Source organism: Henckelia pumila, chromosome 3, assembly GCF_033568475.1.
Source record: "Henckelia pumila isolate YLH828 chromosome 3, ASM3356847v2, whole genome shotgun sequence".
Taxonomy (NCBI): domain Eukaryota; kingdom Viridiplantae; phylum Streptophyta; class Magnoliopsida; order Lamiales; family Gesneriaceae; genus Henckelia; species Henckelia pumila.
The window spans coordinates 34429659-34455640 of NC_133122.1; the positions used below are offsets into that span (position 1 = coordinate 34429659).

The 25982-nt window shown below is 35.5% G+C and overlaps 1 protein-coding gene and 1 pseudogene across 3 annotated transcripts; one reads left to right on the plus strand and one right to left on the minus strand.

The window, feature by feature from the left end:
• Nucleotides 1–577: 577 nt before the first annotated feature.
• On the minus strand, nucleotides 578–5142 carry LOC140888447 (uncharacterized; annotated as a pseudogene).
• An 11903-nt stretch (nucleotides 5143–17045) lies between these two features.
• Nucleotides 17046–24754, plus strand: LOC140887499 (triosephosphate isomerase, cytosolic-like). Of its 3 annotated transcripts, none has more exons than XM_073294757.1 (16): nucleotides 17046–17122; nucleotides 17589–17664; nucleotides 18255–18378; nucleotides 19081–19165; nucleotides 19279–19411; nucleotides 20784–20878; nucleotides 21063–21141; nucleotides 21419–21501; nucleotides 21632–21724; nucleotides 21820–21925; nucleotides 22519–22627; nucleotides 22713–22767; nucleotides 22863–22984; nucleotides 23064–23242; nucleotides 23319–23662; nucleotides 24445–24754. In XM_073294757.1, exons 1-15 carry the CDS (start codon nucleotides 17084–17086, stop codon nucleotides 23648–23650), a joined length of 1710 nt encoding a protein of 569 aa, XP_073150858.1. In that variant the 5' UTR covers nucleotides 17046–17083; the 3' UTR covers nucleotides 23651–23662; nucleotides 24445–24754. The 3 variants fall into 3 exon arrangements, with proteins under 3 accessions (XP_073150858.1, XP_073150860.1, XP_073150859.1); XM_073294758.1 differs by lacking the exon at nucleotides 17046–17122 and adding an exon at nucleotides 17201–17273; XM_073294759.1 differs by lacking the exon at nucleotides 23319–23662.
• The last annotated feature ends 1228 nt before the right edge of the window (nucleotides 24755–25982 follow it).

Consider the following 25982-nt stretch of genomic DNA (forward strand, 5'->3'; position numbering starts at 1 on the left):
AATAAAGAATGTTTCTGCATCTTGTTTTACATTCAGTACTTAAGATCTGATTTTGAGGACGAAATATCTTAAGTGGAGGAGAATGTAGTAGCGCCAACCTAGTTCTAGCGATTAACTGTTAATTAATCCAATAAACATGATTAAGGGGACTTCTAATGGATTAGCAAAGCCCGGTTTTAGACCCAGAATGATCATAAATAGTCCGGAGGGTCAGGCAGAACAGATTCAACGTTCAAGGGAACGGAAGCAACGTTCATGCCATCGGAAAAACGTCACTGCTTACGCACTTGATGGGACATCAGGCACAACAGAAGCAATGTTCGGGAATGGACGCAACGTTCGTGCCAGGAACGGACGCAACGATCGGGATCGGATGCAACGTTCGTTGTCTATAAATTGGGTGCCAAGGCTCACAAATTTTCAATATTATAAATCACTCAATATTCAAAATTTTTGAAAATTAAATCTAATATACAATATTTCAATTTCAATATTATTATAAATCATTCAAATATAACAAAAATCATTCAAATTTAACAAATAATCGAATTCTCCATGTTCATCTCGGTCATGTGCGCTATGCTTTCTGCCTCAAACCGGAGTCGACGATCAGACCAACTCTCAGAATGTTAAATCCATTTGGAGGACTAGGAATGCGCTGAACAAAAGCAACAAACATAAATAAAATTTCAAAGCCATGGTTATAAGTTGATGCATATGATCAGCAACAAAGAGATTAGCAAAAAAAACTTGATATCAAATTATCAACCAACCTCCCATGATCTCATTGATCTCTCGCTCTTCGCTGCCCATTAGGTACCCTTTGTACAGCTCATGGTTGATATCTGAATAGTTCATCCGCCACAAAGACCAAGCTTTAGCACATTTTATACCTAGAATCAAGACAAAAGTAGCACATTTTATACCATCAAGAAGGGCTATGCATTAATATCATTATCCACACGGCAGGCAGACACCATCAAATTCCTCACCGAAAGAATGCAACCTAAAGTATTAAGAATCATACTCGAACTATAACCTATATTTGGGGTTTAAAAGGTAAACCATTTCAATTCTTACTACAGTGTATGTTTTATTGTTCACTTTCAAATATTGTTCAAAGTATGAGAATTCTCCAACCTGATTCATTTTCTGTGGAAACAGGGAGCATAGATTTTTCCTTCCATGATCATCAAATATCTTTTCCAACGGTATGTCTTGAAGAGCAACCAACGTCGTCTCAAGCATGTCAAGATCGGCTTGGTTCGAAAAAGTAAAAACCGGCAATGCCTGCAAAAGTTTAGAAGTTCCAAGCTTAAATGAGACCAATCAAAACATATGCTATGCTCTTAACATGTATTATGAGACCGGATGCGCTTAAGAGCAAGTAGAGAAAGTTACCTTCACTGAGCAGCACATAATGGCATTCGAGTAATGCCAAAGATCTTTGAGAAGCAAGCTGTTACCTTCACCGCTAAATTTGAGCAGCTCAGTACCCATATAGTTTCTACCAAGATAAAGAAAATGGGAAAGTTAAACAGTTTCAATAAAAATACAACATGATTGTAAACAGATATTTGCTCCATTAATATGTTAGTTATAATAGCATAGACGGATACAGAAGCCACGACTTGAAAACAAACAATTTAAGTAGGCTGGGTACTTTTTCCATAAAAGAAAAAGTAGTTTCAATTTTTGGCTACAAATGTAACAGTAAGAATGTTTTTTTTTTGTTTTTTTTTCCAAATAATTTTTAGGGAAAATCTAAAACAGATATTTGCTCCATTAATATGTTAGTTATAATATGTATTTTTCTTTTTCAGAATATGTATTTTTCAAAATAAATTCAGCACATACATCTTATAAAAAAACTGAATTTGCTGACTCGTAATTACATTGGAAAGAAAATCTCTTACATCGTCATCGATTAAGGACTGAAGTACAGCTATTACACCACCATCCAGACATTAATGTTCATCCATCTCAGGAAAATCATTTTCAAGTCAGTCTAAGACATTCTGAACACCTTTCGAAACCATGTTCATCCCCATGGCATCACCTGTGTTGCAGCTAAATCTAATGCACATATAAAAAGGGGAAGGGGGGGGGGGGTGAAAGAACCCACATCATGTGGCAGTAGACAAAACAAAGCACAAATCAGGTTTTACAGAAACCCAAACACATCCTAAGTTGAAACAACAACGAACAACGATAGATCTGTAACAGTAGGCAACAAAAAATTTGTAAATTTCACATTTAATAGCAGTGTAATGCAACAAAAACATTTCGAAAGAAAAAGAAAAATACCTACACAATGAGAAGAGAAAAAAGGAAAACCCAATGAAATCACAAAAACCAAGCAGAAGTTCGTAAGCATGAGAATATATACAAAACAAGATTTTAAGTGATTGAAAATCTGGTCAACTTTATTATTTGTACCTTCTTATGCTTAATATGAGTGAAGGTATCTTTGTGCCCCTCCAATATCCTGCACATGAAGCCATGAGATGCTAAGTGAACATGAAACAGTAACTAATAATCATATTAAATGCTGAAATGAGAGACAGGGTGGTAATTAACTAACTAGGAGATCGAATACATTCTTAAAGAATTAATATGGATCATTATTTATGTTGTGATGCTAAATAATTAAAATGCAAAATAAGGTTTTGCCGTTTTGGTCTCTCCCAGAAGCCAATTTCCACTACTGTAACATATATATATATATATTTCATGAAAATTAAATAGCTTGTGTATAAAATTAAAATGGGAGTGTTTGCATGTGCTTGGTTGATCATCAAAACTCAAGCTTTGGCTCTTCAATTTTCATCAACGAACTCGCTCTAGCTAGCTTAAATAATAATGTTTTGGTGATGGAAAACTAGAAAGGGATAAATTAAATGAAGATGATACCTCATTCCAGAGCAGTACTAGTCTGAAAAAATGATCATCTCTTGATTTATTTCTGGTTTCAATAGTTGCAGTAGCAAGAATATCATGGAGTTGGATTTCTGAAGATTCATTCATTTTGCACATGGTTGTCTACCTAGCTGTCGCATTGCTTACACAGATCAACCAACAAAATTAAATCTGCAATTGAACTACAATACAAACTCACTAAGATAAAATTTGCAAGTTGTGATGGAATGCCCCCGGTAAGGTAATTGTTATTAAGTTAACTATAACATTAAAACATATTGGTCTCATTAAAGACAGCCTAGATAATTGAAATTAGCAAAATCAACGCAATAGTCAAACAAATTAGTGTTAAATTAGCAAAGCATACAGATTACGAAGTGCTGGGAAGCATCCTTCAATACGAATAAGTTCTCTTATAGTCCCAATCAACTGGTTGTTACCAACATCCCTATAAATAATCAAAAAAAGAATAGGTAAATGGAGAAAACAGCAACAAATAGCACATCTTAAGTCATTAGCACGTAATATTACAGTTGGCGTAGCTTCGGCAAAGTTCCCAATTCAGGTGGGATCCTCCCAATTATCAAACGATTCTCATGTAGTAGAAGATAACAAAGCTCAGGAAGATTTGCAAGTTCCTTCGGGATTTCACCTTTGAAATTATTAAAACTCAAATAGCTGCACACGACTCATATATTAGTCTTTCAAACGCGCAAAAATAAGCTTTATGCGAAAGTAGTACCCACATATTTGAAATGTCTAAAAAAATATATCACTTACAGATGTGTTAGCTGCTTTAGTTCACCAATTTCAGGAGGAATAGCATCTTGAAATTTATTCCACCTCAAATTCCTAGTGAAAATAGGAAAAAACCACAAAATAAAAAAGTAATTCAGGAAAGAGAGAACATTTTACTCATGAAAAAAAGAAAAAGAAGAGAAGAAACCCAACTGGACTCTCTTAGTGCTTCTTAACTGGGTCATCTTTCATGGAACTAATTTAGACTTGCAATTTTTTGAACACTTAACGAAAGGAAAAAAATCAACGATGTAAAAGAACAAGTGATCAATGCCACAATCCATATCATTACGCAAATAAAATCAAAAAGCGTTATATATATCACTTAAATAGAGTTGCCATACTTTGATATGAACATCTCAACTTGAGAATCTCTTGCGCATATTTTAAATTTCACACGCCTACACATTTGCATCATTTAATCTATGTACCAGACAAAATGTACTATTCTTATGTCACACGGCCAAACACTAAAAACATAAAGCTTACTGAATTAGAAAGTAAAAGAATTTACAGGATCTTGAGATGCTTCAACCGCCCGATTTGTGATGGAATTGGCCCAGTCAATTTGTTGTTATGTAGATCCCTGCCACAAGCAATGCGGATTCAGAATGCAAAGAGGTGAAAATTGGAAAATCCAAAGTAAATGTAACTCTAAATTTCTTGTAATGTCGTGATGTCTTCAGAAGTTCATTATTTAGTTCAGTTTATTGTAAGTTAGATCATTTTACATGAGGTCGTTGAAAATGGTTTTCGTTTTTTGAATACAATTCATTCAAAGCCAAGAAGAAGTAAACTCAAAATATCAGTTTCAGGGGGAGAAAAAGGAGTATCATACAGCCTCGTAAGATCCACAAGATTTGTAACTGCAATTGGAAAAGGACCAACCAAGGAAACAACATAAACTTCCCTGCCAGTTAGCAGAAAACACCACATGAGACGGTAAAATTAAACAATAAATGAAATAATTTTACTATTTGAAGCTACTGTGAAATAACATGTTCTTGAGAAAACAGTATAGGGACCATAAACTCACAATTCAGTAACAACTCTATAGTCACTCCCACTAACAACGAAACATGTGACACCAGACCATGGAGGCAAATTGTCATCTCCACAAGGGTCATCACCAACCCAAGCGTAAACTGCCCTCCATCCAAGTGATGCTTTTATTTCATTCAATGCCTTCACTGCAATCAATAAACATTAGATTAGAAAACATACACGCACATTGACCAGCATTCGCATTCAGTCACACTGTAATTGAACTACAATACAAAGTAGTGTTAGTACCCAAACAGACCCAAATTATAAAATTTTACTTTGTAAATATTCATAAAAAACATGATGTTTGTATCGATTTGGGCCGCGTGCAATCTTCGCCCACTGTTCGATGAAGTGGAGAGCACTCGGCCCATCCACCATGACATGGAGACTCCTAGGATCACTCACGGATCGGTTACACTGCAAGATATCATACATAAAAGAACTAAATTTCACACTACAGGTTAAATCAAACTCTTAAACATCCTAACTCAAAATACAACAATATGGAATAGAGCAGATGGCTATACACAACGGAAAAATTCAAATCGTTGTCGGAAATCGCTAAAAAAAGGTTGGGTAGGTTCAAAACTCTCCTAATCTCGAACACCACATCTCACGACTGAGTATCCCTAATTATCCACCTGAAATCAGTCATAAATTTGAAGATTTCCTCACTGAATTTACGAAAAAACTGGTCACGAAAATGGCTTTGAAACGAGATTCAAAAACATAGATTCATGGTGCAATGCGAAGCTAAAAGTATCAGGAACAAAACACCTCAAAACACTACGAGCCCACCTGTTTTGGACTGCGGACTCGAAACACTAGACTACACAATCTTCAAATTAGACGTGGTGTGGCGCTCGTCTGGCGGTGAGCCCTGTCGTACACGCCGGAGCACGACAACGTAGCCGACGGAACAAGTGACCGACCTTACAGCCACTGCGAAGAAGATGTCCCTCGTCAAGGTCTTCGTCAAGCTCAGTAACCACAAGAGCATCAGAAATCGAAAAAGAGCATTGCGACAAGGGTTTGGGGATTTTGGGTTTATTTTTTAACGTGAAGGGTTATTTTAAGTTTTATTTATTTAATTTAATTTTTTTTAAAAAAATAGGTTTATCTACAACGCTTTTTAAAAAGTGTTGTTGTACATCGAAAAAAGACGCTCACACACAACACTTTTTTAAAAGCGTTGTCTTTGACCTAAAAAAAATGTTTATAGACAACGCTTTTTATAAAAAGCGTTGTATTTGATAAAAATAAAATATATATAGACAACGCTTTTCATTAAAAGCGTTGTCTTTTTAAAAAAGACAACACTTTTAGTAAAAAACGTTGTCTTTTAAGTGTTGTGGTTGAGCATTTTTGTTGTAGTGTCTTCTCTCTCGATTCCTTAGCCTTCTAACTCAGATCTAGGGAATTCTAGGCGTCCCATCGGGAATTCAAAAGCGGCATAGCGATCCAGGCGTCGTAGCGGAGCTGTGGCCTAGTTTTGAGGCAATCGACAGCAAAGGGCTAACGACGGACGGAGGTATAGCTTTTGTTTCCTAAAAATATTTAGGAGTATGCAATAGCCTAGTTACGGCTTTTAGAGCACTTTAATGATAGTAGTATCATTTGGCAGTGTAGTGCGGACTGTAGGCGTGGACTAGAGCCGGTTAGAGCTTGCCTAGTATTTGAGGTACGAAAGTACTGTTCGAGATATCCTGACTGAGTATGCATGTATTATGTGACTGCATGATTTATATGTCATTGATTTATGCTGCATTCATTTGAATATTGAGCTATCTCCTTCAAGATTTCTATTAGTAGGGTTGTACCCTATCCTGTTAGTGGATGAACTTCCATCGATTTGGGTCCGGCGTATCCACTGGTATTTTGGTATGGGAGCCACCTGATAGGTGTGTTTTAGTTGCATATTTTAATGAAGTTTTAATGTCGTTTAGCATGCATTTATTTAGTTGATTTAAGTATTTTGTTTATATTTCATGCATCATGTCTACATAACATTCTCCCGGATTTATTGTGTAGGAAACAACATTTTATGAAGAAAGTTTGGAGTGCAAAAGAATTGAAGAAAAGAAGCAAATAAAGAAGATGAAAAAGTAGAGCGGTTCGTTACCCAATAGCTCTAACGAAGCGCCCTTGAAGGAGTGCTATCGCTCTAACGAAGGGCTCTAACTGTACACAAGAGAGAAGATTTGAAGCGCTATCGCGCTTGTGGAGAGAGCTACTGCGCTTTGATGAAGAAGAAGGATGATGCGCTGTTAAAGAGGTGAGCTGCGCGATAGCGCTGAAGAGCAAGGGAACCGCACTACTTTAGCACCGAAGAGCAACGCAATCGCGCAAGGAAGAGATGAAGGGCGCTGCTTTGGTGTGAGTACAGATTTGTGAGAGAAATTATCGCGCTCGATCCTACAAACTAACGCAATCAAGCGGGCCACTTGAGATTTGCGGGACAGAAAGTTGGTGAAATTTGCTCGCTCGATCGGGCCAATTCATCCGATCGAGCGAACTATTGTGCAGAATAAAAAATAGAATTTTGAGATTTTAAAATTTTATTTTGCGGGCTTTATTTTGTGGGCTTTTCAAGAAATATAAAAAGAAATCTTTAGACTCATAAAAAGGAGAGTAGAACGCAGAGAGAGAGGGAGACGGCTGAAGCAGAGGAAACTCTTCAAGGCGGCTAGGTTTTATCTTTCTTGTTCTTATATTTTAATTCTTCTTGTTTTTATTCTTGGTTGAGGAAGACGAACCCTTGAATTTATTTATCTTGTGAGATTCATATTTTTATTGTTTGATTTTAATTGAGTATCAAAAGTTGTTCTGGATTATTTTATGCTTGTATGTGAGATTATAGGCCTGTGATTTCTCTATACAATTTACTGCTAAATTAGAATTCAAATCCGTAATTGTTTGAACCATCTAATTTGTGAAGCAACTACGTTTTATATTTTCTGCTGTTGAATTTATTAATTCGTACGAACAACAATTGACTAGGCTAAATACATCCGCTGGTGCATGTGTTGTCTAGATTCATGAGTTTCACTCATATGAATGCTACCGTGGATTTAAATCTAGATTGATGTTATCGGGTTAATATATGGGGTAAGGGTTAATCTAGAACGCTAGTTTCTAATTAACTAAAATTAAGGTGAAACTAGAATTAAATTTCCAATGATGAATATTCAATGTGAATTAATTATTTTAGGAAATCGATGATCAAATGAATATTTTCAAGGGTGTAGTCGATCGATACCAAGTCTCGTTATTTTATTGATTTTCTTATTTTAATTCTTGCATAGTAGTTATTTCTAAAATTCCCAAATCCTCTTTTATTTATTTCCAGTATTTTAAGAACACAAATAAATTTCACTTTCCTCATGGAAACGATCCCTACTCTCGCTACTACATGTTTAATTGTTTAATCTGAGTTGGGTTAATTTGGGCGTGACACGACTAAGCGCTACCAAATTTTGGCGCCGTTGCCGGGGAAAGGCGTTTCATTTATTTGTGTTTTTGTTTTTTTTATTGTTATTATTCCACCTAGTTCTACTCTGGTTTGTTCGTGCGTGAAGGTGAATCTTCGGAAGAAGAAGAATTTCCATACGACCCAGAGATAGAAAGAACTTTGCATAGGCGAAGGAGGATTCTTATGGTGTAATACTTTGAGATGTCAAGTCAACAAATATTAGCAAGTTTTATCCAGCAACACGAAGAGCCATTCTACGCAGCATGGAAGAGATTCAAAGATTTGGAAACCATCTTCCGGTATCATGATTTTTCTAACTATTCTCTCCTTACATATTTTCTTGATGGTTTGGATGCAGTGACAAGAAGATGGGTAATTGATGGAGCATTCACAACCGGTATTTCAATATTTTGCCAAGATGAGGATACCATGAGACACCTGTTAGATGATATGACAGAGTTTGACTATTACCGGTATTCACAATCTCAATACCCAGATTTTACAGACCAACCATTTGAGCTTCAAAAGGAGGAGGGAAGTTGTTCGCAATTGATCTTACATTTGCTGGAGGATATCATGAGCAAGTTTGTGGCATCGACTGTGAAAACCGTAGAAGATCTAAAAAATTCTAGATATCACCTTGTGGAGCACATAGAGGATATCAAGAGATCAATCTGCCATGAACACAGAGAACAAGAAGTGAAGCAAGATACTCAAGCAGTGACTAACCCAATTTGGTTTGATGATGATGACTCAGAGAACCAGGATGGGGAGTGCAAATTAAATCTTGCTGAATATTTTGAGGTGCTTGAGTCTTCTCTTCTTATTGAATCTCAGTCGGAAGATGTTCTAGAAGAAATAGGGTATGACAGAATTTTATTGCCACTCGAGTTTGAGGATGATGGTGTTCAAGAGTCTATCGATATGAGCTCATCGATAGTATTATCATACACACATCCCCAAGATCCTTTTCTTCCATCAGTACCAGTTTCAAAAGATGTTGGCGTCCGAGAGCCAACGGAGGTGTTCTCTTCCCATGTTTACCAGCCGCTATGGAGTGTTGCTGAGGTGACGAGCTTTAACTGTTTACATATAGCCAAGCTTGAGGGCTTATGGAACCAAGACCCATTTGTGGTGTCATATGACACTTATTTTGGGCGTCAGCCGCTCTTTGAGCAGTGCTTCTGAGAGTCAAGCCGATGACTGAAAATCAAGCGCTGGATGGGAGGCAACCCAGTGTCTTTTTCCTTTCTTTCATTTTTTTTTTGTTTTTGTTTTTGTTTTGTTTTGTTTGTTTTTTGTTTTATTTTCTTTTTTTTTAGGAGCCTAGCCGTCCCATCTGCCGTCCAATTTTAAATAGGAGTCTTCCATTATTCAGCTTGAGGCCAAAGAGGACGAAAACGCCAACACTTGAACCAGGGGAGTTCTGTTTTAATTTTGCATCTCGTTATCATTTTGTTATTTGTGTTGTGTGTTGTGTTTTTAGTGCTAGAACATTGAGGGCAATGCTTTAGATAACTGTGGGGGGGGGGGGAGGGGTGCATTCAATATTTGGTATTTTGTCTTGCATTTGTTTTTGTTTCGTATCTGCATATAGTTCGTAAATTATTTCATGTGTGTTTTGTGTGCATAAGTAAAGGATGATTTCTAGCCATTCTAGCCTATGAAGATGAAGTTGAAAATATTTTGAAATTTTTTAAAAAAATTGTACTCTTGATTGGACATGAGAAACCATAGGTTGATTGTTGAATATTCTTAAGCACGCATGTTTAACCAGTGAAGTGTAGCGATGTATTAGATATCGTGGATGTATGTTGGACCATTGCACGACAATAGGTGTTTGTGGAACTTGATAGTGCTTGAATCTTGATGATTTCTTTGATATGACATACACTCTCTTGGGCACACCTAGAAAAAAAAATTTATACAACTCCATCCGGGCCTAGAAAGGATTGAAATCCTAATCCTAAAAGATCAAATTCAAGGCTAAGCATGCGGATTTAATGGGGTTGATGCTCCATCCGGGCTATATACGAGGGGATTAAAATTCTAAAATCATGTTTTAGTTATAGCTAAGTATGCGGGTAATTATTGGGGCTAAAGCAATGTCGGGTGCAAAATCCGATGGTGCGTAATTAATCTCAAGAAAATTGTGTTGTGTTGAAGGATTGTTGGGGGACGGGTTCTTGATGGTGAGGCTTGCACTGAATTGTTAGGTCGGCGAACAGTCTTGAAGCTTTCTCTTTTGAAGTTTCATGTAGCTGGGGTAACATTTCACACACGCGCGTTCGCATTCGACTGAATGTGTATCATTGATAATCGAGAGTCATTGTTAGTTTATTTTTTGGGGGAAAACTTCTCTGAGGCTATGTTGTGTATGATTCATCCTTACTTATGTTTTTGTTGTGTTTTTATTTTGTTTTTGCATACTTGCTCGAGGGCGAGCAAGGTTTAAGTATGGGGGTATTTGATAGGTGTGTTTTAGTTGCATATTTTAATGAAGTTTTACTGTCGTTTAGCATGCATTTATTTAGTTGATTTAGTATTTTGTTTATATTTCATGCTTCATGTCTACATAAATTCTCCCGGATTTATTGTGTAGGAAACAACATTTTATGAAGAAGTTTGGAGTGCAAAAGAATTGAAGAATAGAAGCAAATAAAGAATATGAAAAAGTAGAGCGGTTCGTTAGAGCGGTTTACCCAACAGCTCTAATGAAGCGCCCTTGAAGGAGTGGTATCGCTCTAACGAAGGGCTCTAACTGTACACAAGAGAGAAGATTTGAAGCGCTATCGCGCTTGTGGAGAGAGCTACTGCGCTTTGATGAAGAAGAAGGATGATGCGCTGTTAAAGAGGTGAGCTGCGCGATAGCGCTGAAGAGCAAGGGAACCGCCCTACTTTTGCGCCGAAGAGCAACACAATCGCTCAAGGAAGAGATGAAGGGCGCTGCTGTGGTGTGCGTACAGATTTGTGAGAGAAATTATCGCGCTCGATCCTACAAACTAACGCGATCGAGCGGGCCACGTGAGATTTGCGGGACAGAAATTTAGTGAAATTTGCTCGCTCGATCAGGCCAATTCATCCGATCGAGCGAGCTATCGTACATAATAAAAAAAATAAAATTTTGAGATTTTAAAATTTTATTTTGCGGGCTTTATTTTGTGGGCTTTTCAAGCAATATAAAAAGAAATCTTTAGACGCATAAAAAGGAGAGTAGAACGCAGAGAGAGGGAGACGGCTGAAGCAGAGAAAACTCTTCAAGGCGACTAGGTTTTATCTTTCTTGTTCTTAGATTTTAATTCTTCTTGTTTTTATTCTTGGTTGAGGAAGACGAACCCTTGAATTTATTTATCTTGTGAGATTCAAATTTTTATTGTTTTATTTTAATTGAGTATCAAAAGTTGTTCTGGATTATTTTATGCTTGTATGTGAGATTATAGGCCTGTGATTTCGCTATACAATCTACTGCTAAATTAGAATTCAAATCCGTAATTGTTTGAACCATCTAATTTGTGAAGCAACTACGTTTGATATTTTCTGCTGTTAAATTTATTAATTCGTACGAACAACAATTGACTAGGCTAAATACATCCGCTGGTGCATGTGTTGTCTAGATTCATCAGTTTCACTCATATGAATGCTACCGTGGATTTAAATCTAGATTGCTGTTATCGGGTTAATATATGGGGTAAGGGTTAATCTAGAATGCTGGTTTCTAATTAACTAAAATTAAGGTGAAACTGGAATTAAATTTCCAATGATCAATATTCAATGTGAATTAATTATTTTAGGAAATCGATGATCGAATGAATATTTTCAAGGGTATAGTCGACCAATACCAAGTCTCGTTATTTTATTGATTTTCTTATTTTAATTCTTGCATAGTAGTTATTTCTAAAATTCCCAAATCCCCTTTTATTTATTTCCAGTATTTTAAGAACACAAATAAATTTCACTTTCCTCGTGGGAACGATCCCTACTCTCGCTACTACATGTTTAATTGTTTAATCTGAGTTGGGTTAATTTGGGCGACACAACTAAGCGCTACCACCACTTCCTACAGCGACGGCACATCGTGCTACATACCAGGGTCGGTCTGTCTCTGTTATTTGTTCTTTTGACCTCGAGTTATAGGGAGTTCACTTTGCATGCATGTATACTCATACTCTCGTGCTGAGCGTTTTATGCTCACGTCTCATACTCTGTGTTTTTGGACACCATATTCCATGCGGTAGGTTTGCGATTGGACGAGGCAGGTGGTTCCAAGAGAGGCTAGGCAGTGGTTGGCCAGTTGGAGCTTCGTCTAGGTTTTATTTCTATTGTTATTGGGTTGATACAGCTTTCGATTTGGTTGTATAATCTATTGGATTATTACAGATTTCTTGTCTTGGGATTGTAGTATTTGTAATGTTTTCGCATTTTATTCTGATATCCTGTTTATTAAGTTAATTGCATGTCTAAATTCTGTTTAGTAGGTGATCCGAGTAAGGATCACTACACACAGTGGCGTTTTACGGGCTTTAATGGCCATCCTGAGTCTCCACAACGTTTTCACTCTTGGAACCTGCTTAAACCGCTCTGCTATCTGAATGATTTTCCATGGCTTGTGATGGGTAACTTCAATGAAATTTACCCCGCGGCCTGTCGGAGAAAGAAGGCGGTGTTGACAGAACCAACTCTCATATGCTATTTTTTTCTTATGCTTTAGATTTTTGTGGGCTTCGTGATATATGTGAAGTACAAATGATCTCCTTTCACCTAGAATAATCGACGTTTGCCTCCTGCCCATATCCAAGAACTTCTTGATCGAGATGTTGCAACAAGCACTTGGGTTGATGATACATTCCCAGTGTCGGTTGTATGGCACCTGGATTATTTTGGATCCGACCATTGGATGTTGAAACTTGAAGTGGAGCAAAGTATCGTAAACAAATTAAAACAATAGTGCAGAATCACGGCTTTAAATTGGAACCGATTAAATTCTGAATTCAAGGATGTTATCGAAAATTTTGGAATGAAAGTACCCAAATCAGATTTGAGGTAAGGTATGGGAGAGTATGAAATAAGCAATTCTCAACATTTTCTTGACAAAATTTTGAAATTTTGTCAAGTTTTGTTTGGGCGCCTGATCTTACAGAGTTCTATCTTAGATCTCAATAATCAACACTCATCCTCTGTATCACGTTTGGATATCCAATTTCAGGAATCCCATCTGAATCATTTATTGAACCTACAAGAACATTACTGGAAACAAAGGGCTCCGGAAAAAATGGCTGGCATCTGGAGATCGAAAACCTCACACTTTCACCGCCGAGCGTCCAGAAGAAAGCAGAAGAATCATATTCCTGGAATTTTTACTGCTGGTAAGCAGTGGATATCTGATCCCATTGAGCTAGCAAGAGTGATAAAAAAATTACTTTCAAAATCTCTTACCCACCACGACAGAAACTGTAGGTTGAAGAATGCATTGCATTTTGTTGAATGAGTCAATGAAAAGATACCTGTACAAGTGCGCGCACACACACACGTGCTAACTAGTAAAAGTCACGGTTCATTCGATCCTACCCATGGGTAATGTGGCAGGATTTGATTGGTTTAAATCATGGGACCCCATGTCAATCATGTGGGGTCCACATGATTTAAACCAATGGGTAATTCGGGTTCGTTCGACCCTATCCCATGGGATAGGTGGCAGCATGTGAGTGGTTCAATCATGTGGGGCCCACATCAATTGGACCAATCACATGCCTCCACGTACCCCATGGGGTAGGACCGAACTTTCCGGTAATTCGATACCACCGCAGTTGTGTGGCCATCATGTGGGCTCCACGTGAAATTGGTCAATCAATGGCCTTGATCCTGTAGATGGGGTATTACCCCATCTGTAGGATCGAACTACCCTTAAACCAATCATATGTTTCCACATCAGGACCGAATTATCCTAAAAGTCACCATCAGCAGCTGAAAGACGAAGTTTTGGATCCATAGGCATAGTACAAGGCTTCCCTGCAACCATTTGGGTATTTTTAATTTTAGTTAATTAAGATTTTAAGTTATAAATAATGGGCTTAGGTTAGATTTAAATAATTATTTGGGCTATTTAATTTTTATATTTTGGGATTAAATAATTATTTAAGTAAGCCGATTAATTTTCATGGGCTTGAGGTCCGTGGAAATTATTGGGCCAGATCATGATAAATTGAGCTTATTGAATTTTCTGGATCACAGAGGCGCTGGAGCGCCGATCCTTGGGCGCTGGGGCGCTACCCCTTATTCTGCAACACTGGAACAATGCAATGGAAGCTCAAAGATGCTACTGTTTCAACTTTTTACAGGCCGAATTTGAAAAAGTGATAAACATCAAAGTTGTTTTTTTTTTGTTGGCTTTCCAATACCACCGACCTCATCTTAATTGAAATTTTTAGTGAAAAGTTATGCTCATTCTACCAAGATGTGTCGGTGCAAAAATTTACAAAACAATCGACACACTTCGAGTTGATTTTGACCAAACATTCAAACGAAAACCCGGAATGACAGCCATATTTTGTTATAATGTATGTAAATCATAATATATTGATTATTATTGTGTATTTAATTACTTCGTTAAAAAATAAAATTAAAAATTATTTTTTATTAATAAATAATTATTACATGATTTTTTTTTGGGTCCAACTCGATCTGACCCAAACCCAAAAATCTCAAGTAATCCGATATTTTCTGATCAAGTCGGATCATGTTAAATTTTGGCGCCCCTAAAATTGTACAGTAAATAATAAAATAAAACATAATTTTTTTATTTAAAAAAATTAAGCAAGACAAAAAATTATAGGTTGAAAAGAAATGATTTTAAAGGATTTTGAAAAACTTTCTTAATTTAATGCTTGCTGCATGTAAACCTTTATATAATCCTTTATGTACATATAAGGATATAACACTATCCTCACTTATTTAATGTCTTTTCATTTGCAACAATTCTTGTATATGCAATTTATTACGTGAGAATACGATAAAAATAAATAAAGTTTAAAGTTTTATTGTACATTTTCTCCACTATTTAAGATTTTGTGTGTGTATATATATATATTCAAATTAGAAATAAAAGTCTATATATTTTCAGTTTTCTGAAACTTCAATGAATTAAATGCGTTGAAATTAAGGATGACAATGCGATAGATCTGGTGTCAGTTGGCTAACCAGAACTCATTTCGCCAACAACTGACTCATCTTTTTATTTTTTAGACTTCCCTCTCTTGCAGACGCAATATTCAACCTACAAACATGTTAAAATTTTGAAAATACTTTTTTAAGTCTAGTAATTATATAATAAAAGTTCAAAAACGAATAAATACATAAAAAATACACCCAAACAATAATATTTAACGTCAATGTTGTGAATTATGATTGTTTATTAAGATATTTATTATTTAATATATAATAAATATATTATTATTAATATATATGTTGGGACGAGTCTATTAAATATAGTTCATCTCAAACTCTCGTTTAACCGGATCTAAATTTATCTAGAACTAATGAGTTAAATACGAGGTTGAGTTTAAACTCAACTCATTACCTTAAGTTATTAGTCATTAGTCTCTCCTTGGATCAGACTCAACTCATTACCTTAAGTTATTAGTCATTAGTCTCTCCTTGGGTCAGTTTAAAATCTTTAGATACAACGCATGCTTAAGTTAAAAAAAATTTGATCAAACTATTTTAAATTTTTTTGTTAAAAAACATAGATAATTTCCTGTCTTAGGTAGAATAAAATAATGAAACTATTTATTATTATTATTATTATTATTATTATTATTATTTATTTATTTATTTATTTTAAAAAAAAATAAGGAAAATTGGTGATATCCCGGGAAGATACCGGGCTCGGGTTATCTTTTGAGATTGAAGTTTGGGTCATCTTATAGATGTGAGATAGGGTGATAGAAGCTTGGGTTGGGATGGAGTGAAGGAGCCCGGGTTACCACCGGCAAGGTAAGAGATACCACCAGCAGAATAAGAGAGCTCGGGTTACTACTTGTGAAATTGGGAATATTTAGTCAAAGTTGACCCAGTCAGTATCTATTTTTCACGAGCTTGATCTCTCCACGTTTTCACGATGTCATGACCCCGAGCATCCCGACTTGATCATCCACAATGCAGAATCGTGGTCAATACCCGAAAATATGAGAGCAATCCTCTCACTTCAAGGCCTATAAATAACCTCTATGAGGAATCACAATTTTTACATTCACTTGCCTAAAATCATCATATTAATCTCATATTTCCTTAAGCCCACTCTCTATCCTGGTGTGACTTAATTATCAGAGTGGTCTCGTCGAAAAATCTTTCAGCGCCCCACTAACAAGCTTTCTTGCTTTTCATTGTCTGCAGATCTCCTCACAGGTGGAAAGGTGATAGCTCAGAATATTTTTTGTCATACCCACATAATCCCGGCCTTGATCAATAGCCTACCTTAAATATTTTATCGACCCGGGCATACGATTTATCAAAATCACGCCAATAATTTCTAAAAGCCAGTACAAAATATTTACTCATGGCTCATTCCAATCTACACATCCAAAGCCTCGTCGAGTTTTTCGATATGAGCCCGTTTGGTATCAAAAGCCAAATTAAAAGAGCATTTTTTTTTAAAAAAATACTTTTGTAATTTATAATGTGTTTGGATGAATATTTTGGTAGTTAAAAAAAAAAAAATACTTTTTCAAGCTAAATTTAAATTTTTTTTTTTTAAAAAAAAACCAAAATTAGAGCTCAAAGAGCGCTTCTTTTTAAAAATTCACTACCAATACCCATTTTCTTGTCGAGCACTTCTAGTGATCTTAGTCGAACATGGGGAGAAAATTCATCGTCGGGGGCAACTGGAAATGCGTTAGTTTCCGAATCTGATTCACTGATTTAACGTTAACCGTGTTGAATGATGGATCTTCGAGATCCGAAATCGATTATTTTATGAGTTCAATTAGTTGTTAATCCAGATATTTGAGTTTCACTCGCGTATTTTTCAATCTTTTTTGCAGAGGTAATTTGTCATGTTTTAGCTGATTGTTGGTTTTGATGCAATAATTGATGCGTGTATATGTCTGTGTGAGCATGCTCATGCGTATAATCGTATAGATATACATAGATGCCTCGAATTTCCTCACTCTGCAAATTTTGTTGATTCCATCTACGAACTTGCATATTCTCGGAAAATTTATACAATTTATTATTTATTTCGTATGAGGGTTGCAATTGGCGAGTCGCTCATATGGCTTAGCCCTTCTGTATATGTACATGTTTTGTGTACTAAAATTTGGAAATGATAGTGTTATTTAAAGATTGAAATTCTTTGTAGAATGGAACTATCGAAGAAGTGACGAAGATAGTTTCAACGCTAAATGCTGCTGAAGTTCCATCTGAAGATGTCGTGGGTCAGTATATGTGCACAGCTACTCTCTCTTTAACCGTACTTCATGGGGGCTCGCAGTTGGCTATATGACGGAATTTATTCAGGATGTAGAAGAAATTTGATGAAAGCTTAAGTAACAGCAATTTATGACATGACCTTGCATGAGTATTCTGTTCCCTACGTTCTTCTAAGTCTTAATGTTGAGGATTCAAGCTCCATAAACCTTGCATGTTTATCTCTGAAAGCAAGAGATTAATATTTTTCTGTTGAGAAACTTGTATAGTGTATACAACAAAGACCAAGAATCGTGTTCTGTTGTGCCCTTGAACTACCTAAAGTTTCCATTCTTGATTTTGAATACAAGTTCCTGTATATGAGCTTGGGCCACTCATATTTGAATTTAAAATTGTTTCGTGGAACTATTCCTAGAGATTGAACCAGCATATGATTAGTTTAATAATAAAATTCCAATAATATTAGGACGTCCATTTCTAGCAACTTCAAATGCTTTTTTTTTGGTTTTTTAGCTTAAGCACTTTCTGTTATGCAATCATGCAAATTAGATTTTCATGTTATTACTTGCTGGAGTCACATTGATGTTTTGCCCTACAGAGGTGGTTGTAAGCCCTCCTTTTGTTTTTCTTCATGTCGTAAAAAATCTCCTTCGACATGATTTTCAAGTCGCTGCTCAGAACTGTTGGGTTAAGAAAGGGGGTGCTTACACTGGTGAGGTTAGGTATGTCATCTTTAATATGTTTTATTAATTTTTATTGTTGCATGTCTGCAAGATCAATGGGTTTAGGTGTTTAGCACATAGGTATTAGAAGCCATCCACACCTAGGCTCAAGGCGCAGTAATTCAGCGATTTTTATGCAAAGCATGTGCCATGGCCGATGGCTGTGAAGCGCATGCCTATATGCAGTTTAAAGGCTGAAGTCAAAAGTTTTAAATACAAGATGAAATAAATTGTCGTGGTCATTGATTTTTTGTTTGAGACCAATAAATCATATGTATTTTTCAATTGTTTTAAAAGTACATTTGGATGATATGTGGCCTAATTTATTTAATATATCTAAATTTAAGAACATTACTCTTTAGTAACCCTTGCTTCAGTAAGTTGCATGCATCGCGCTCAGTTTGTTCTTTGGCTTCAGACACACACAGCCTTGTAGTTTAATTACTAGAGTTTAGAAAGTTTTGGATTTATGTTTTCTATACCGTTTGACATTTGAAATAATTTTCCTAGTAAATAATATATTTACGCAGTACTTGTCTAGAGACCTCATTTTCTTATTCCCTGTAGTTTGAAAATGGTTGCTTTCTGTTAGTTTATTCAATTTTAATTTTGGACATCCATTCCCACTCGGAATGTATGTAATAGCATTTTTTATGAGTTTACTTTGACAGTGGTTCATAAATCATGTGTTCTTTTGTCTAGTGCCGATATGCTCGTCAATCTGAAAATACCGTGGGTAATTCTTGGTCACTCTGAAAGGAGAGCTTTGTTTGCAGAATCAAAAGAGGTATTTCATCCCAGTGATTTATAATAAATGAAATTGAATTATATATTAGTTATTGGATCTTACTCTGTTTTTACTTAAAATTTATATATTTTTGTGCTGCCTTCTCATTTCAGTTTGTTGGAAGTAAAGTTGCGTATGCACTTAGTCAAGGTTTGAAGGTAATTGCTTGTGTTGGAGAGACCCTTGAAGAGAGAGAAGCAGGATCAACTCTTGATGTTGTTGCTGCACAGACGAAGGCTATTGCAGGTACTTGAGTCGTCTCAAAGAACTGTTCCGTGACTCTGTTTAAGTTTGTTTTTCCTGGTTAACTATCTTGAACTTTACTCTATTTCCATTTTTTTCCTCATAAAAAAAATCTATACGTCGAAGGTGCATAAATCTTCAGTTCTTGGGATTTTAATTTTTGCTATTTTCTTGTCGGTAAAATATGAAACTGGTTATGAAGCATCTCTTTATGAATTCGAGGAAATGAAGTGAACAGTTTGAACTAGAATCTCTGAAACTTCATGTTAAATGTTTCTGTACATCCTCGTTTGTCTCAACACATGTTTTCTGTGTAACTGAGAGACAGAGTTGCGTAATGTATGTTTCTGTGATGTTCACTCCACCTCCTCACTTTTTTCTAGATTACCAGCATTGGATTTATTTCTTTTCAAAAGCTCAAGGGAAATAGTTAGTCGTAGTCTGAACGCCGCTAAATATACAACTGATGTGGCAGTTCCATCTTTGTTTGGGTTGTTTTTTAACTTTATATTGTACTTGCCTTGTTATTTTAGCTACCCATTCGGCTACATGAAGTGCTTCCTTTGAGTGCTCGGAGCAAATGTTCATGAATTGTCGTCTCACTTGTCCGTTGTGACACTTTTCATGTTCTTTTCGTTTAATTGTTTAGTAGGATTTCAAGAGTTTTTTTTTTGCTTCCACAAACTTTGCACTCTAAATCTGAAGTGGTTAGTTACATGAAAATTTATTGTGTACTTGAAGCACTTGGTCAGTTCGACTGGGGAGACTTTCTGATTTTAGCATCATGTTTCCAGTTTCATATGTGGTCCTCTTGACCTATATAGGGAATTATTCTCATCCTTCTGGTTTAAACATGTTTCTTCACCCCTAAATGAGAATAGTAATTCTTGTTTCTTTTCCCAAAGCCGGGTGAGATATTGTAAATTGAGCCGGGAAATAACAGTATGCTAAGTTAACTGATGACCTTGTATGGGCATGCATGGAAATTTTGCTTCTTGTTCAGGATTCAGAATAATCTTTTTGTTTGCATTGCTTTGAGGTTGCATTTGGTTTGAAGTCACTTGAAATCCACGAGTCAAATTTATTTTCATTGTTAAATAAGTTAAATAGAGAAAACTCAAATACATCTGCATTTTTTTTACGTTATAGTTGTACCAATCACAATGGCTTTCAAATGTTTCCAATATTCTAAGGATTTGAAATTCATTTTAATTAGAATAATTATAGTGTGAAGACATAGAGAGATGAATTTGATTTTTTTATGAAGTTATCTAAACAATGCAAATGTATTCAAATTCATGGATTTTAAATAATTTAATCCAAACATGACCTGACTACATTCACAACATAAAATCATTTTGATTTTCATGTACAGAACAAATAGCTGATTGGACTAATGTCGTCTTGGCGTATGAACCTTTTTGGGCTATCGGAACTGGGAAGGTTGCCGCTCCTGACCAGGCTCAGGAAGTATGTTGACTTCAACAATTCCATATTTACATAATAAACACACACGATTATTGCCAAAATCAATTTATCTATATCCTGGCCCACTGCTGCCCCCACTCCCGGGTCAGACAGATAAAATTTTGTACTGGTTCTGGCACTCCTTGAACTTGAATATTGTGAGCTCAATTTATGTAATGATGTCCAGGTACATTGTGAATTGAGAAAATGGCTTCAAGCAAATGTTAGCTCTGAGGTTGCAGCCTCGATCAGGATTATGTATGGAGGTAATGTCCAATGTCTAGCCAATTTATGGAACAACACTTTTATGCAAATTTAAGAAACAGTACTCTATTTGCTTTTAGAACTAGCATGACATATCCATGACACATTTGTCTTCCATACACTACCTCTCTCTCTTTTTGCGCGAGAAGACTAATGTTGCAACCACAACATTTATGTTTACTTTCATTACTCAAACATAGTTCTAGTTCGACTACCTCAATCCAAACTGGCGGATGCCATTTTGCAAATGACTTGCTACCAAATGCTACTGAATTACAGGTTCTGTAAATGGTGGCAACTGTAAGGAATTGGCTGCGAAACCTGATGTTGATGGTTTTCTAGTTGGTGACGCATCACTTAAGGTAAATCACGACCCTTTCTTCCTCTTTCTACGTTGGTAAGGTTGCTTTTAATTCTAACTATGCTAAGAAAATGATTATTTTTAATGATACAATGGAATATAAAATCATATTCCTCGTTTCTCACGTGTAGCCGGAATTCATCGACATCATCAAGTCTGAAGGAAAGATGGGAAGCATATTGGGTGCGGTTAAAAGTTACTCCCCTGATAGTCCTTCAAAAAGTGTGAGTTGTTTTGGTTCACAAGTAATTAAATCTGTGTATGAAGAGGAACACCCCAATCTTTTCCTTTAACACAAAATTGTCTTTATATTTGCAAGTCTGGCAAGTCTGGCAATGATGGATCTGATCATTCGAGCAGTAAGAGCCAAGACTTTCCTTCATCTTCATACTATCGATCCACGTATGAAGAATTGAGGAAAATCGGTAAGTTTTCTAGAAACAGACCCATGTAAAAGCTCCACTTTTTTTGTCATTCTCGTGAAATATGAAATTCAGATATGTCTCAGTATCCGGTTCAGATCACAACATTAAAACGGATGTATCCATCAGCAATATGGGGCTTTTGTTCAGTCAGGCCACCCTATTGGGAGTTATATTTGGTTACCTTAAACAGCAAATTTTGAACAGTGAAAAGTGAGAGATTATTGACTGGGTTGTGTGACCTGGTTCTGACCAGATTATCATCTTGGACATTACTCATTAGCCTCCTAACTTTCCCATAGCCTATGCAGTATTCTTTCTGCTGGTTTTAGCTATGTTGATCCTGTGTTTGCTTTTAATATGTAATAGGTAATAACATTATCTGGCAGGTTTATATTATACCAATTCTTATTAGTTTCTTGATTGTTTAACTTTTGAAATGGTTCCCTTGTCATAAACAAACATTTCTTGACATGCATATATGCAGGTGAATGGGTTGTAGCACATAACTAGCTTGTATATACTTAACTCAGAACCTACTTCAATCCGGTTTTATGCACCTATCAATGATGAGTTGATCTTTTTTGTTGTAACAGGAAAAGGTGGATTTGGCCGTGTCTTTGAATGTAGACACAAAATTGATGGGATGACATATGCTGTGAAAAAGATTCGATTCTACGAAGATAAAGAAGATGAGGTGATCCGGTGAGTTCTTCCCTTTCTTTGCATGTGAAATTTTTAAACGTTTGTTTGTTGTCATTAATTTTGTTTTGAAATGCATAATGCTTAGGGAGGTGAAGATTATGGCGGGTTTAAATCATCCCAACGTTGTCCGCTACAATCAAGTAACTTTGCGGTTTTTTTAAGCAACTCGTTATTATCATGACCTGCGTCATTCAAAAAATATTGATAATTCGTTTTCTTTAATAATCTTGTGTAGGCTTGGATTGAGGATAATCATGGAGTAGTTTCTACAGATGAGGAGTCTTCTGGAACGGATATTTCTGGTTCATCACCACGACCAGCAAAGAAGCTATACTTAGCGATGGAATATTGCCACGGGTGAAAGTCAATTTATTTGCTATAGAGTGAATGATATTTTTTTCGAATCAATTATGATATATTGTTGATTGATTTGTAGGACATTGGAACAAGTAATAGAAAACCCACCGCAGCAAACACTGATTGAAAAATATTTCACACAGATGCTCCAAGGTCTCAAATACATTCACGAAAAAGGCATAGTCCACCGAGACTTGTCGAAGCAGAACATTTTGCTGGATTTTGATGGAAACGTCAAAATTGGAGATTTCGGTTTAGGTAAGTTCAATTTATATAGTTATTTAATCTGTTTTAATTTTTAAATTTAATTTCTCTTTCCAATTCTTTCTTTCAGCTATAGTCTTTGACAGAGCATCAGCTGATTGTTCTATGATGACATCTGGACCGGTAGGAAATGTTTCCTACCGTGCTCCAGAAATGACTAGATCTCCATGCTATATAAATGAAAAAACCGATGTTTTCTCGCTCGGATTAATTTTTTTTGAGATGATTTATCACATGGACACCCAATCCGAAAGAGCACACATGTTCGAAAAAATACGGAACGGATCGTTGGACTGGAGCCCAATAAATCTGGGATCCCATGATTTCATCCGTAACCTACTGGAAATCGATCCTTGTATGCGTAATTCTGCCGAAGAGGCCATGCCTTTTGCAGAAGAGTAATTTTTCGTGAATGTAAGCGTTAACATTGTGTTGTTCGATCAAGTTTTTATTTTTGTTCTTATATATTTGGCAATCGTTTTTTTAGTACCAGTACTTGTAAATTTTGTTATTTGATATGGGATTGATTTTGCTGGATGAAATCTTCCGTGTTTGCTTTATATTCTGTGATCTTTTGACTAGTGTTATTGGAATAAATTTAAACACTCTTTAAGAGTATATTAAGAATATAGATGATCATGCAAGAGTTTTTCAATCTTTCTGTGAGAAAGGTGTAGTCTTTGGGTATTGAAAAAAGTTTACTGATGAAGTACATATAGCTTAGATTTATGGTTTGCTGGAAGTAGCCTGGACTGCCCGCTGTGGTTGTAAATGAGATGGTGGTTCAAAATTCAATGCTTTAAAAGGGCGAAATTTGGTTGATTTTCTTTTTGTGAGACTGCCCGCCGTGGTTGAGATGAAAATGATGGTTGCTGTGTTTAAACTCCATGCTTTAAAAGGGCTAAATTTGGTTGATTTTCATTCTATGGGACTCTAGTGTTGCTATTATGATTGTCATTGCTGGGCTTGGATTAACTTTCTATTGATTTTGATTGATAAAATGATTGGCTTGGGTAAACATTGGATGTTTAATTGTGTTCAGGATGGGCTTTTGCCAGAATAGCCACTTTATTGTTTGTATGTATATAGTAGCCATATTGGGGTGTTGACTACACTAAATTTGTTGTTTTTTGAGAGTTAAAGATGCTGATATTTTTTGTTTTTTGCTAAAGTTCGATTTCCTGTGTTTGATACAGATGGATAATGGATAGTCGTGATGAATATACCACGGAGCGACTTGATGCTGTAAATGATGAGTTCAAGCTGTATCGATGCCATCCATTTTGAATTGTGCTAAAGCTTGCCCAAAAGGACTGAATCCAGGAATGCAAATCCAGAACATCAAGAAACTTGAGCGTCTAACCGCTTAAAACATCTATCTTGGAAAATTAAAATGGGTTGAGTGCGAATTTTTTAAATTTTTTTGAAGGAATGATTATCAGTCTTTTGGAATAATGTAAGCAGCACTGATCATGATTGTTTTAAATCCTCTAAACTTTCTTTTTAGTGAAGTTCTCTTTAAAATAAACACATCTCCAGACCTTTCTTTTGGAGAATCTCGATCGGTGCACTTTGCATTTGGCAAATGAATTACAATAGCAAATGAAATGTGGAATATATCGAGATCACGTGGTTAAAAATTTTATTATTATAAATTATTATTATTATTTTTTTCTTTCAATATTTTAAATGAGAATTTGTTTGTTTTAATTTTATATATTTAATGTACTTATTATGTTTTTTTGTTGCTATATTTTAAATGAGAATTTGTATGGTTTAAATTTTATGCATTTAATTGTGAACTAAATGAAAAAAAAAATAAAATAAATCACAAAATATAAAATAATGAAAAGAAAATAATTAATATTAAAAAGTTTTAAAAATAGTGATCCAAACACCTTTTTAATTATTTTTAACTTTAAAATTATTTTTTTAAAATAGTTATCCAAACACATTTTTAACTATAAAAACATTTTTTATAAAATAGTTGTCAAACACATATTTATTCTTAAAAAATCTTTCAAAACATTTTATAAAAACGTTTTTTAAAACACTTTTTTAAAACGTTTTTTTGAAAAATGTCGGTTTCTTATTTTGTCTGGTATCCTTTTATCCATTCTTTTGTTTACACTTTGTGTTGTTCGATCAACTGTACTATAATTCTTGCTTCTTCCTCTCCATCCTTCTTTTGAGAATTGCGATTCATTCTCTTTGAAAATTATCATAGATGTAAGGATGGTGCCCTTTGATGCTTTTATGCTTTTCTAGGTTTCAAGGATTGTGATTTCATCTAAATTTTCTAAGTTTTGAGAATTGTGATTCCTCATCTTTCAAGATTATCAATAATGCGAGATAGAAGGCTCTTTAAGTTTTGGTTGTAGATGTTGTTGCTTTTCATGTACATATGAATTGTCTAAAGTTGTGTTATTCCTTGATCGCGTGCTTTGGTATATTCTGACAATGTTTTTATACACCTTCGTGTGGTTATAGGCATACAGTTTAGTTGTTTGATACTCAAGTTGGCTTTTATTGCGTTTGGTGTCTTGGATGGATTCTAAAATCCGAGTACATCTAGTTCTGTCTTCTTTCTATTGGCAAAAAGTTGCAGTTTTCAATTTCATGTGTTCTGTCTTCATTGCTTATTGGTTCGAATTTTTTTTAAAGTTATTTATCTTTTAGTTATATTGAAGTTTTACATTTGCCTTTTGTTGTTTAAAGGATAAAATTTTTAATA

Excerpts from the sequence above, each read along its gene's own strand:
- LOC140887499 (XM_073294757.1), top strand. The coding sequence starts at position 17,084 with ATGGGGAGAAAATTCATCGTCGGGGGCAACTGGAAATGC. Across the intron at positions 17,123-17,588 it reads TCGGGGGCAACTGGAAATGC|AATGGAACTATCGAAGAAGT; the intron begins GTTAGTTTCCGA and ends AATTCTTTGTAG. Across the intron at positions 21,926-22,518 it reads TGAAGAATTGAGGAAAATCG|GAAAAGGTGGATTTGGCCGT; the intron begins GTAAGTTTTCTA and ends TTGTTGTAACAG.